The 14,662-nt window shown below is 41.8% G+C and overlaps 1 protein-coding gene across 1 annotated transcript; it reads right to left on the bottom strand.

Annotated features, from left to right (window-relative positions):
* Positions 1-12,848: 12,848 nt before the first annotated feature.
* Positions 12,849-14,023, bottom strand: LOC119507120 (putative RNA-binding protein Luc7-like 2). Its single transcript, XM_037800220.1, has one exon. It carries the CDS (start codon positions 13,945-13,947, stop codon positions 12,970-12,972), a length of 978 nt encoding a protein of 325 aa, XP_037656148.1. The 5' UTR covers positions 13,948-14,023; the 3' UTR covers positions 12,849-12,969.
* Positions 14,024-14,662: the final 639 nt, after the last annotated feature.

Genomic DNA, 14,662 nt, shown 5'->3' with positions numbered 1-14,662 from the left:
TAAGAAAACACTTGGAAATAAGATTATCATGTCTGGGAGTTTGTTTCATTATGAAATAAATCCATAATGAATAGGGAACAAAGATTTGCAAAGAGATTTTAAAGCAAAAGGACTTCTAGGGAGGCAGAGGACACTGAGGAACTAAGCTTCTCTAAAGTGAGGTAGACACTGCAAGGAAGGGCTTCTGAGCTCATCGTTCCCCCATCTCTGGGAAGCACTACTCCTAGCAGCCTTATTTGCCCTGTAAGGACCCTGTGATGGTTAAGTTCCTGTGTCAACTTAGCTTGGTCATGGTGACCATTTGTTTGTCAAGCAAGCACTGGCCTGATTGTTACCTTGAGGGTATTTTAGATAAAGTAAATCATTAGTCAGTTGATTACATCTACGGCTGATTACATCTACAATCAACGAAGGAGTTTGCCTTCAAGCAATGAGAGAAGTCTCATCCGATCAACTTAAGACCTTAAAGGTAGAACTGATGATTTCAGCAGTCAGAAAGAAGAATTTCTATCCCTACTTTGGCCAGCCAGCTTCTCCAGGGGAATTCATCGAAACTTTCAGTGGAGTTTCTGGCTCACGGCCCTCCCTACGGAATTTGGATTTGCCAATCTCCACAGACATGTGAGCCAATTCTTATAGTAAATCACTTAGAAATAATTTTGTATGCAGTCTACCAGTTCTGTTTCTCTGGAGAACCTTGACTAATACAGCCCCACTTCCCATTCCTAGTTGGTTGGATCAGTGCAGATGCCTCTGGGAATTTGGAATAGGGTTTCACATTCTGACCTAAATTAGTTTTTGCATTTGGTTGGAACTATGTCATGCAAACTCTGGAGCTGTAGGATAGCCATATTATACTGGAAAGCCAGTGCATACAGAGAGAGGGAGAACCAAGCAAATATGCAGAGGGTGGTGCAGACTAAAGATGGAGAAATAGAGTTCTGTTGTCTTCGCGGTTTCTAGTTTGAGCCCTTCCTGAAGCATAGCTGCATTCCAGCTTTTGTGTTCATGAGACAGCCCTTATAATAAATGCCATTGTTTCCTTTTCTAGTTTCAGCTAGCCTGAGCTTGTGTCTTTTCCTTTCAGTCAAAACTTATGGATGAAGGTGAAGCTTGTCTGTTGGAAATTATGAGAAACAACTCATTAATAGATATCAAACGTTGTTTTTATAATTGATGATGATTTATTATGATTTGAAATATTAAACATCAAACCCCAAAGAGTTGAATCTAATACTAATGGAGTATTGTCACTGGGGGGTGAATATATTCTGGAAGCTTAGTTTGTTTGGTTTTTGTTTTAACAACAGAACTGAAATTTAACGGAGCTGCGGAATACGGTCTCATTCACCAGATGGGTTGGTCCGCAAAGGAAGCATAGGAAAAGGGGATTCAGAGGGAATCCTGGCAATGTCTATTCCAGATTCTGGCACTGTAGATCCTGGTGCCCAACCAATTGGCCTCCATCGGTCACATCCAGACCTCACCTCACAACATGCTTTTTCTTTTGTTTTTTTTAACTACAACCAGATTATTTATTATGTCATTTGGAAATTATTAGCATGTTTAATGAAAATTTGTTCAGGTATAAAGGAGCAGTTAAGATATACATAATTTAAGCATTCTGTGACTTAAATTATGGATTTATTCCAAAATTGTCTGACCACCATTCAGTAGCCATATTTTATATATGTATTCATATATGTATATATATATAAAATTGTAATACAAAATAAGAATGAGATGGTATTATATTATTCCTAATAATAGGGAAAATACTTTTAAGTGTTAATGAATAATTGCTCTCCTCAATTAATGGCTCTTTTATTTTGGGGGACCAGACCATTATTTTCCTGTCATTTCATTTTTTTCCAATTCAGTTTTACTAAGATATGTTCACATACCCTACAGTCATCCACAGTGTACAATCAATTGTTCACAGTACCATCATATAGTTGTGCATTCACCACCAAAATCAATTTTGAACATTTTCATTACTCAAAAAAAATTTTTTTTAAAAATTAGAATAAAAATACAAGTAAAGAACACCCAAAACATCCCACCCCACCCCCATTAGTCATTGAATTTTTGTTCCCATTTTTCTATTCATCTGTCCATACACTGAATAAAGGGAGTGTGAACCACAAGGTTTTCACAATCACATGATCACACTGTGTAAGCTATATGATTACACAATCATCATCAAGAATCAAGGCTACTGGGTTGCAGTTCAACAGTTTAAGGTATTTCCTTCTAGCTACTCCAATACACTAAAAACTAAAAAGGGATATCTATATAACATATAAGAATAACCTCCAGAATGACCTCTCAGCTCTATTTGAAATCTCTCAGTCACTGAAACTTTATTTTGTTTCATTTCTCTTCCCTCTTTTGGTCAAGAAGATCTTCTCAATTCCATGATGCCATGTGCAAGCTCATCCTTAGGAGTCTTGTCCCACATTGTCAAGGAGATTTACACCCTGGGAGTCATGTCCCAAGCAGGGAGGAGGGCAGTGAGTTTACCTGCTGAGTTCACCACATACTTTTCATTCAAATTTTTAGAAATTTATATAGGGTTTGATTATGAGCAGGTTTCTGACAAAGTTTTTAAACATCTGATGAATAATTGTCATGCTATTGTACTTTTTATTCCTTTAGAGCAGAAAACTCAAAACAACCTGAATGTCTAATTCAGGTTCACAAAGCAGGTCAGTAACAGGGATCAGAAGCCTTGGGCATCCACTAAACATCCTTTCCTTGGATCACCAAAACAGATTTCCAACCTATATCCTGTCATCCCGGTTTGCTAATGCTGCTGTCATACCAAACACCAGAAATGGATTGCCTTTTATAAAGGAGATTTATTAGGTTACAAATTTAGAGTTCTAAGGCCATAAAAGTGTCCAAACTAAGGCATCAACAAGAGGATACCTTCACTGTAGAATGGCCGATTGTATCCAGAACACCTCTGTCAGCTGGGAAGGCATGTGGCTGGCATCTGCTGGTCCTTTGCTCCCAGCTTGTGGTTCAAACTGGCTTTCTCCAAAATGTCTCTGGGCTTCTGTCTCTCTTGGCTTCTCTCTCTCAGCTCCTGTGCATTCTTCTTCTTTGTCTCAGGGTGTTTCTCTCTAAGCATCTGGGGGTCTTCTCTTAGCTTCTCCAAAGCAAACTCTGGGCTTCATCTCTTAGCTTAGCATCTCCAAACATCCTTCTGTCCCATCTCCAAGCATCCCTAAGCAACTCTGTCAGCTCCGGCTTCTATCTTTCTTCCTGAACCTCTTAAAGGAATCCAGTGATCTAATTAAGACCCACTTTGAATGGGGCCACACCTCCAAGGAAATAGTCTAATCAAAAGGTCTCACCCATGGTTGGGTGAGTCACATCTCCATTGAAACAACCTAATCAAAAAGTCACACTCTAATAAAAAGACTAATAAGTCTGCTCCCACAAGATTGCATTAAAGAACATGGCTTTTCTGGGGGACATAATAGATCCAAATCGGCACACCTATCATGTACCCATGGGCCCTATTTTTTGTAAAACCTTATCTAATAAACCACATTTATTAAATAATAAATTGGCTATTTCATTTTTTAATTAATAAAAGACATAAAAGATAAACAGCTGATCAGCACAAGATGGACTGTATGACAAACTGAGTTGATATAATTCCAACAAGAAGAAAATTCTCACTTCAGTGAGTCTTACCTAGAAAATATATAACTTGTCTTGATTTAAAAATATCTTGCAGACTAGGGAATGATTGCCAGAATACTTTTTTGGTGTATCAGTTAGCTAGTGCTGTGTAATGAAACACCTCCAAATGCAGTGCCTAAAATAACAACCCCCTTTTTGGGGGGTTGGTTGAGCAGTTCTGCTGATCTTGACCAGCCTCAACTGATCTCAACTTGGCTTGCTTATGAGACGTGACCAGCAGACTGCTGGTGGCTGGTGTTTTTTGGATGTCCTTGACTGGGATACCTTGGCTCTGCTCCATGTCTTCTCTCATTGTCCAGCAGGGCAGCCTGGGCTTGCTCTTACTGCATGGTAGAGGTTCAAGTGTAAGCAAGCTGAATTTGCAAGTGGGCAAGCAGAAATGGCCATTTTTCAAGTCTCTTTTTATCAGTGTGCTAACATCTCACTAGCCAAAGCAAGTTACATGACTAAGTCCAGAGACAGGGATTGCAAAGTTATAGGACAAAGAATGGGATACAGAGAAGCAATTGTGACTGTTAATACAATCCATCTACCACATATTGTTATTTAAGCCCCAGCAGCTTCCCTAGGGCATTGCCTTTCTGAGTATTAGATGTGTTCACATGAAACCATTTACATAGGTCCAAGCTTCAGGACAGAAAAAAGCAACTGGCACTTAACCCCAATATCAGCAGAGGTGACAGGCCATGAAAATAAACTTATTCCAAGGTTTCTATGGAATCTTATTGGTGGTGTCTTCTGGTAAAGTCTACACCTTCTATTCAGGCAGCAGCATCTTAGAAATATACACTCTGTATTAGAGCAAACATATAGATATATTTCTGTCTTACATCACAGCCCAGTCAGATTTTTAGCAACTAACCATCCATAACGTGATTCAGAGACACAGGTCTCTTCAATCTACTGTGTCCCAGCTGACTTATAATGAAGAGAGTGAAAAGGATCCTGAGAGATCTATAGGGCCAATCCTGGAAGTATATTCATCACTTTTGCCTTCATCCCATTAGCCAAGACTCAATCATATGCCCCCATCAAACTGCGGGGAGACCGGGAAATGAACTTAGCTGCATGTCCAGGAAGAGGACGCTGGTTTGGCAGGCACCTCTGCCACGCACTCCTCATCAGAGTCATCCCAAGGAAAAATTGGAACGTAAGCCAAGAGTCTTTGGTCCCTCCCAATTCCCTTTTGTGCACTTGCTTCCTCCAGCCCACCCCTCCCCTTGTTTGGACCTTCCCTCCAGGTCCTACTGTCTTTCTGCAGCTGATTTGTGTTCCAACCACCCCATACAAATAGAATAACTAGTAAAAATGTGTCCTGTACAAAGTATAAATGATCCCCTCTGTGCATAATAAAAAGGGCTCTTCAACCTTCTGTTGCAAGCAAAAGGCTTCAGGGTGGGAAAATAAAGGAGATGGGGGAAAAGGGACAGTAAGTTCCTTTAAAATAATGTTCTTCCAAAGAGGAAGCGATTCTACTTAAGAAAGTAGTGTAAGTAATGTTGGGCAAGGGAAAATATTCCCTGCTCCATCCCATCACTGCATGTTTTTATGGAACTTCTCAAGTGCCCTCTCTCTACAAAGGCCAGAGGTGAAATGGTAGCAGGGACATTTTCAATATATTTTTCTACACCATTAAATGCTCCTCTACGAGGAAAAGGAGCTATTTGGATTGGTCGGAGCCTGATATTACCAGTACAAGCAGTTACCATGCCTCTAAAATAGCATATAAAAATTGATGCTTCCTCTTGTTTTTTCTCATGATCAATGGGGACTCTTCCTGCCCCCAAGGGGAAACATCCATATCTGGGCATGGCTCTGAGCCTGCCTTCCAGAGGTGGTTTGAAGTTCCCATCCATGCAGTTTTGGAAAATGGCCTCAGAGTCTGCTCTGCAGACTTGGCCTAACTCCCTTTGCCTCAGGGTGCCCAGTAAGAAGTTGCCAATATCTGGGTGGAGAGTGGGATACAGGCAGCCCCATCCAGCTACACGCCTAAGCCAAGATGGTTTACTAGAAAGCTTGCTTCTGGGGAATTAATATTAATAAAATAGGCACTCGTTCCCCCTTTGGCAAGAGTTCTATTGGTCAGAACTCCAAAACTCCCCATGGATGCTCCTGAAGGGAACTGACTGAGGTCTAAGCACTTGCTGCCACCTCTTCTTGCCAAGTACACGGGAGAGATCAAAGCTGCCCAGGCTTGGCCATCCTCTGGAGCCAACCCAATAGCTCAGTCGTAGCAAAGGAGAACAACCCTATAAACTAGCTCCCATTAGTATGTGAAAATGAAGAAGTCTTCCCCTCCCCCCTTTATGGTTATATTTGTTTTCATCAAAGGTTTGGGGACTCAAAGGAAATTAAGCTCTACTTGAGGAGTCTCAGAAATTGTGACAAGTGAGAGTGTCCATCTTTACCCTGGCTCCAAGTCTACTTCATGCACAGAATAATAGCTGTCACAGTCAGCTGTCAGCAAAGATTTGTTGAATGAGCTGATGCATTTAATGAGAGGGCAAGCCTCTATCCAGGGCCCGCATAGAGTGGTTAACTATGTCCTTTGTCCTGGGTACTTCCAAAGCCCTGCTGAGCAGGCAGCATCCTATGAGCATTCCCTCAGCATACACAAAGCTACTGCCATCTTCTCAAGTCTTGCAAAGTTTCAAGAGTTTTTTTTTTTCTCACCATCATTTTTGGACTCTGGGGTATCGAGGTGCACATGGTGGAAATCTAGGTCTCTGTCTGGGGCCTACCTCATTTCCCCAGAATCTGCTCTGAGAGCATTTGTACCCCCCTCACAGGGATGGCCCTGACTTCTTCCTCCAACTGGATCCCTAATGTGCAGCCAGGACCTGTGATGAGTCAGACACACCCCAGTTTGGACTTGGTTTGGGTTGTTTTGCTTGGGAGAGGTTTGTCTGTCCCATTTCCTCCCAGCACCATGAGCTCTGATTCACACTCTCATTTCTTTTTACAGGATGCACTTCTTCCCCACTCCTAAAGTTTCCTTCCATGTCAGGCAAGCCCTATTTGAGCAACACTCCTGGTCTCTTCCTGCCAGCTCACTTGCTCCTCCCCTGGAGAGATGGAGCAAGTTACCTGATCTATGAGGTGGGAAAAGGGCTGAGTGTGGGTGTGTAGCTGTCACTCTGCCTCCTTACTCCTGCGGGTCAGCCTGCTGCACAGGCCACGTCTTCTCTGCTCTGTGCTGCAGGGAAGGCCTTGCCCCTGCAGGGGGGATGCTGTCTTCCAGTGTTGCCTGAGAGTGGGTGGGTGTGTTCGGCAATTCTGGGACTGGGAAGCCCACTTGCCCACTCAAATAAACCACACTCTCCCACATCAACTTTTATCAGAACAAATAGGAATACTTTGATCTCTCATCTGCCTTTATTTTTTGCCTTATAACTTAATGGGTTCAGAACATGACCAGAGGAAAGTAACGCTATTTATTGAGTTCCCTCAAATCCCAACAGCCTCTAGGGTCTGTTTTCTCATTTAATCCCCAAATCCTCTTGAGCAATGTACCTTTATACATCATAAGGAGGATGGCCGTGTTGGAAGTTAGGAGGGATCCCTGGGGACTTGTTTAGGGCTTTGTGTGACTCGCCCTTTAAGTAAGCAAACTTGTTGCTTGTTAATGCTTGTTGTTTCATTGTTTAGATCTAAGTATGAGGGAGGGCTAGTGGAGATAGGGGTGCTAAAGTGTCCTCCTGCTAAGCCCTCCCTTTGTCACCACCACTGGGTTAAACTGTGTTTGATGTTGCTAATGCTGCTGTTATGCAAAACACCAGAAATGAATTGGCTTTTATAAAGGGGATTTATTTGGTTACATAGTTACAGTCTTAAGGCCATAAAGTGTCCAAGGTAAGGCATCAACAATCAGGTACCTTCACTGGAGGTGGAAAACCTCTGTTAGCTGGGAAGGCACATGGCTGGCATCTGCTTTGGAGTTCTGGTTTCAAAATGGCTTTCTCCCAGGACATTCCCCTTAGGCTGCAACAGCGAGCTCCTTGTGTCTGAGCTTCTTAGATAGGACTCCAGTGATTTAATTAAGAGCCACCCTGAATGGGCAGGGTCTATATCTCCATAGACGTTATCCAATCAAACATTTCACTCACAGCTGATTGAGTCACATCTCCACAGAAACACCCAATCAAAAGATTCCAACCTAATCAACACTAATACGTCTGCCCCCACAAGATTATATCAAAGAACATGGCATATGGGGGAACATAATACATCCAAACCAGCACTGATGGTTTAGGACAGTGTGAATGGAGACTAATATTTGTTGAAAAATTTAATCCACGCCCCACCCCACCCCCCAAAAAAAAACCCACAAAACTCACTGGATAAATATTATTTTTTCCATGTCAAGACTAGGAGGCTGAGATGCTGTGATATTGAGGCACCTAACCTAGGGTCACAGTGGGCGACCCATTCACTTTTGAAGCCCATGCTCTTTTGCAACATGGCGTGAGGTGAGAGGACATCCAGGGACCCTCATCTCTCAGCCCTGTGACCATAGCCAAGTCCACCTGAGGGTGGGAGCTCTTGTTCTGTCCCTCGTTCTTCTTGTTGGTTCTCCTCTGACCATACTCAGCCTGATATCAGTCACACTCAGAATTATAACTGCCACCCAGAACTGAAAAGGCATTTCTGTTTTTCAAGCAATTAGTTTTCCTAACTGAGACTTTGTAGCAGCTGGAGTCATCTCCAGTTACTCATTCCTATTATTTGTCAGACCCCAGCTAAGTGGAAGTTCAGTGTTTTGGGGTCAGATGGGGGCAGGCAGGCTTAACTTTCATCAGGAGAAATCATGGCTTTTATAAATTGTCTACTTGTAGGAGCAATAAGCTAATGACATGAATTAACTGACTGCATTCTCATATTATATTCCCCAGTAGAAAATGAGGGTTCAATTTAGTGATGGTGAATTTGACAATGTGGGGTTTATCAAGTAATCCATTCAATGAGGGACAACACCCAAACCCTAAGACTGGTTTGAGGATATAGAGAGGGAGGAAATCAACCTAAGAATAGGCTGATATGTCTTTCCTTCACTTGCACCTTAAACTCTGCCTTCCCTTCTAGAGAAGGTCCAAAAATTAAAATACATGAAATCCATAAACTTGCCAAAAAATATTTAAAAAATAAAGTTTATTTACATAAACACTTCCTTTCATTCTCCTTCTCTTATCCAGATAGTACTATAAGTACTACTGAGAACAAATGTGAATTAAACAAAGGCACATCTGGGATAAATTGTTTGTAATCCCTGATGACCAGGGCATGTAGCTGGAATGCAATGTGGTAGAGAAGATGTTTTGATTCAATAACATATTTCCAGCTGGCTCCCAAACTCTTCTGCTCAGTGCATTAATAACCCTCACCAAGTCTTTAGTGGACTCGTGAGCTCAAGCAGAAACAGGGCCAGCTTTAGGAACAGAGTGAGCAGCTGCTGACATACGATGTGATGGCCTGGGACATTCCTCACTTCGTGGTACCCCATATGTCCACGTGCCACAGAACCAGAATGTTCAAATGTTCACCATCTGAGATTATATTCTTAGAAAATGCAAACACCAAGGGGAGGGGTTACTCAGTGAGTTACTGCTGGCTTAATGTGTACAAGTTTATCAGCCCCTCTCCTCCAAATAAATGTACCTACAGAAGTTTGAGAATCTGCGAGTTCCTTATTGACATGAGACCATCTCAGCCATAGACACATGGGGTATACAGATCCCAGCTTTCTTCTCCATGCTGCTGCTTCTCTCCCTTTAGAACAGTCCTCTGCTAGTAAGAGGATGTTTAACAACAACTGTCAAAGCAAGCCTCAAGCTGTCCATGGCCTGTCTCTCCAGGAGCCAAGTGTCCTACCTCCTGCTCTAGGATGCTCTCTCTCTTTCCCTTTTTCTCTCTCTCTTTAAATTTGTATTGTGGTAAAATATATACAGCACACAAAGTTTCCCATTTTAACCACTTATATGTGAACAATTCAGTGATATCAATTACATTCATACTATTGTGCCACCATAATCCCCATCCATTACCATTTTCATCACCCAAACAAAAATTCTGTACCCTTTAAGCACTAACTCCCCATTCTACCCCTCAGCCCCTGGTAAACTTTAATCTACTTTCCGTCTCTATGAATTTGCTTATTCTAGATATTTCATGTAAGTGAAATCATACATTTGTCCTTTGTGTCTGACTTATCTCACTTAATATGATGTCTTCTGGGCTCATCCATGTTGCAGCACTTTCTGGAGCTCCATTCCTTTTTGTGGCCTGATAATATTCCATTGTATGGATACACCACATTTTGTTTATCCATTCACCTGTTGATGGACACTTGGGTTGCTTCCACCTTTTGGCTATCACGAATAATGCTGCTATGAGCTTCAGTGTACAAATGTTTGAGTGCACATTGATGTACAAATTGTTCAAGGCTCTGTTTTTGGTTCTTTGGAGGTACAGACAGGCATACCTTGGAGATATTGTGGGTTTGGCTCCAAAACACCACAATAAAGTGAATATTGCAATAAAGTGAGTCATACAGATTTTTTTTTGTTTCACAGTGCATGTAAAAGTTTTGTTTACACTCTACTATAGCCTTGTGTGCAATAGCGTTATGTTTAAAAAAATACATAATTAAAATGTTACACATGAGACTGAAGTGAGCACCTGTTGGAAAAATAAAGCCCGTAAGGTTTGCTTGACACAGGGTTGCCACCAAACTTCAAGCTGTAGGAAACACAATATCTGTGAAGCACAATAAAGCAAAGCACAATAGAATGAGGTATGCCTGCACCTAGAAGTGGAATTCCCAGATCATATGGTAATTCTATTTTTAACTTTCTGAGGGACCACCAAACTGTTTCCCCAGCAGCTGCACCCTTCTACACTCTAACCAACAATGTCCAGGTGCCCATGTCTGCATGTCTAGCACTCTCTCTTCAACACAACCACTCCTCCTCTGTGGAAGGATTTCGTAGGTTCCTCCTGACTCACTGATTTCCAGCCTCAGGGAAGACAAGAAATAGCCCCTTCCCACAAAAATGACTGGGTAGCCTTGGATTACAAGATATTTCCTTGTACGCTGATGGGACATTTCTAGTCCCCTAGATTATAAACTGCATTATACCCTAACCACCTTGTGCATTTTGATCCCCAGCACAGAGTTGAAGACCCATGTCAGATCAGTTCAGACATGTTTAGATAAAGATGAAGTCACGTCACACTTGGGCTCCCTTCTTTTCTGTCATAACATAAAAGGTTACTGCAAAGCTCACCCTCCATCATAGGAAGATGCCAAAGAGGACTTAACCTTTGGAGTTCATTCTGATACCTTCCCAAAGGGAATTTTTCAGGTTGAGAGGGAGAAGGATCAGGATTGATAGCTTATTACTAATCTCACAAATACATTTATATTTCTTTTTTTTTTTTTCGAGTAAAATGAAACTTTTAATAGTTTTACAAAAACAATCCCCATTAAGAACATGCTAAAAAATCAGATGTTATGGTTGTCACATTTATGGTGGAAAAATTTCCTATGCGACTTTATAAATGCAGAACGAGGCATCAGAGACTAAGACTAAGATAACAGAATCTCAGAAGATGAGGGGACTTGACCCCCCCCATCCCTTCATCCCCACCAGCAGTAAAGACATGTAAGAGTTCACGGATAGCAGAAACAATGACAGTTGGGCAGGCAAGAGAAACTGTCCAGACCTTCCATCACCATAGCATGATGATTCTCAAATTTATTGTGCATGTAACACGCAGGAAGAACTTCTTAAAAATGCATTTTTCTATGTAATCTATTGAAGGTGACCTCCGAAATTTGCAGTTTTAAGAGTGTGTAGCAAGTGGCCTATAAACCACTTCAAGGAACTCTGTCCCTTACAATTTCTCTCCTCGTTCTCTGGTTTTGCTGAAGATACTCACTCTATCTGGGATATCTTTTTCCTACCTGTTTTTACCTATGCAAATTATACCCATTTTATTCAAATTTTGTCTACTACTGAAACCATTTTTTATTACTCTGGTGTTTCCCTCATCTAAGCAAACAGCTCTATCATTTATAAAATACAGTTCAGCATTATAATATGTGGTATTACACCAATCTAATTATTGTCCGAGGTGTATGTTAGTCTTGTGTTCTAACTCATACAGTAAACTCCTTGGAGCAACTTGAGTAAGTTCGCTCAAACATGTTACACTTCTTTATTTTTTATGAGTCCTAATACAATAGAAAATTCTTACTGATTTAAGTCACCTTAAAGACTATTTTGAACAAGGTAAGAATATAAGAAATAAGTAAAATATTGACTAAGTGCCTATGAACCAACTAAATTGTGAATAATTTCAGGGAATGGCTATTTCAGGGTCAAAAAAGAAAAAAGGTTTTTAACAGTTTTCTGTGTATTCTACTGTGGACTTTATATGGTGTAATATATAAAAAATGTAAGAATAACAGATAGTAGGTACTCAAAAAAAAAAAAAGTTTACCATTTATATTCTTGAGATATGCTTGAGAAGAGTTGTCAAGAAAAAAACAATTTATCCATGGTTTACATTCCATAGAAAGTATCTGGCTTCAGGGCTATCATGTGACCTGAGAAGTTTTGGGAGCGTGGTCTCTACACATTGAGTGTAACATGCCACCATATTCAAATCCTTTGTCTATTCTGAGTACATATTCAGGTCCCTAAAAATATCTCCCCCTGTGTCTGTCCTGTTTGCACCTTTAAGTCCTCTCTCTCATCATGTCAAGGAAGCATGTAGCTTCCTTAATATTCTGAATCTGCCCTACACCAAGCTAATGGTATGTAACAATGCATACAAGAATATGCTAGAACTAGAATGTGTCTGCTCTGAAAAAGTGCACCAGTTCAAATAAGTTTGGAGAAAAATAAGTCAAACAAAGATAAACAGTTAATGAAAGGACTTCTCAGAACCCTTCATTTGCTTATACTGAAAAACCTATAAGAGTACTGTTATTTAGAATTATTTGCCCATAGAGCACTTTTTCCCAAGAAACACCAAGCAGAGAAAAGCAGCAATAACCTTTACACATAAAGATTCCATCATCTTACTCTGACTCATGGGTATCTTATTTCTGAGGTACCCATACAATCAGGGGAACAAACATCACACGCACAAATGTGTACATTATTACTAGACGCAAGTTTCAAACCAGTAATATTCCAACTCTAAAATATATTATAAAAGTAGTTTCACATCCTTTCAATCGATACATCAATACCTCCTCTTGGATCGTTCTCTGCTCCTATCTCTAGAACTATGCCGACTTCTCTGGTGGCTGCGGCTACGGCTGCGACTGCTAGAGCGGGATCTGTGACGATGACGTTTCTCACGAGATTTGGATCGAGTTCTTCTCTTCCGTTCCCGTGACATGGAGCGAGACCGATGTCTACGGTGCTCTCTGGACCTGGATCTTCTCAACTTCTCCCTTTCTTCTCTCTCCCTTTCTTCTCTTCGTTTCAGACGTTCCTGGTTTCTTTTCTCCTGCTTCTCAGCTACAACTCTCTTTAGTTCTTCAAGTTTCTCTCTTATTTCAATAAATCCCAGGTGCAGTTTACCCCCAAAATGATAAGCCAGTCGCCTATCATTATCATGAAGACCTAAATAGGCAGAGCACACTTCACAGACTCGAAGTTTCTGCTGTTGGAAACTGGAAGCTGGCATAGAATTCCGATAGACTTCCTCTGCTTCTCTTTTCTTTGCCCTTGCTTTCTCTACTTCATCCATTACTTTCTGGGATTCTTCCACATTCCCTTCAGCTCCTAGTTGCTCCACTTTGGCTAATAATTTACCAATTTCTTCATTTAGCTCATGAACACGTTCTGCCTTTGCTGCCACTTCTGCACTGATCTCTTCTTGAGTTTCTGCTAATCTTTTCTTAGCCACTTCTGTTCTTCGATCACAATCTGCAATAAATGACTGCAGATGATCCATGGCATCAAGCTCAAAGAAAAAATCTTGTTCTTTGGACGCAATTTCATAATCCGCTCTTAAAGCCAGGTCATGGACTTTCAGACATTCTCCAAGATCCATTCTCGTTCCAGAGAGGACATCATGGGGGCAACAGTTGAGAAGGTGACTCTTGCATACTCTGTCATCACTGAATTTGATTCGTTGACGAGTAGTATCACCGTCCCGGGAAGTGCCCATCAACTGGTCCAGCATTGCGCGCATCTGGGCCTGCGCCGACATGGCGGCGGCGTAGCGGGCGGACAGGAGGGGGTGGGGCACAGGCTAGGCCCTTTTGGGCAGAGGGGATAAGGGAAGGGGTGGGGGAAGGTGATGTCATCTTGCTGCTGCTGCCGCCGTCTCAAGAGGTGCGGAAAGAGAGCCGACAGACTGCAGAAGAATCCAGGCTGCGCTCCTCACGACGACGCATACGTGGAAGGCAGCAGCCCCCAAAAGCTGCCCTCCTTCCCTCACTCTCCATTCGGTTCCTCGCGCTTATTCGTTTCCCTCGGAGGCTCCACTAACTCCATTTATATTTCAAACCAATTCAATGAGCAAACCTGAGTCTCACTCAACACATCATTAAAAATTAAAACCAGTAGAAAACCCAGCTCTGTCTGAGGATGACGAGCTTCAGTCGGCAACAGCTTACCACAATGTCATTTCTTATTGCTGTTCTCTCCCTGGAAACCACCAGCTATTTGAGAACATGGTTTAGCCCTTAGCAGAGGTTTATCCCTGGGGCAACACTGCCACCACTTCCCCTTTCCTCTGGTCAAAAACTGCTCCCTCTGACTCACAGGGCTAGTCTGCTGCTCAAATGCAAAGGAACCTTCTCTGGGCTTTCTCAGAGGCTGGACTGGACAGGAGCAGTGTCCAGTGTCATGTGTCTCCTGCTGAGAGATGGGGATGCTGTGTCTAGTGTTGTGTGTCTCCCGATGATCGACCGTTTGTCCAC

The sequence above is a fragment of the Choloepus didactylus genome, chromosome 12 (genome assembly GCF_015220235.1).
Source record: "Choloepus didactylus isolate mChoDid1 chromosome 12, mChoDid1.pri, whole genome shotgun sequence".
Classification (NCBI taxonomy): Eukaryota; Metazoa; Chordata; class Mammalia; order Pilosa; family Megalonychidae; genus Choloepus; species Choloepus didactylus.
Note: the sequence above shows the minus strand (reverse complement) of the source record. Positions and strands in the feature narration are given on the sequence as shown.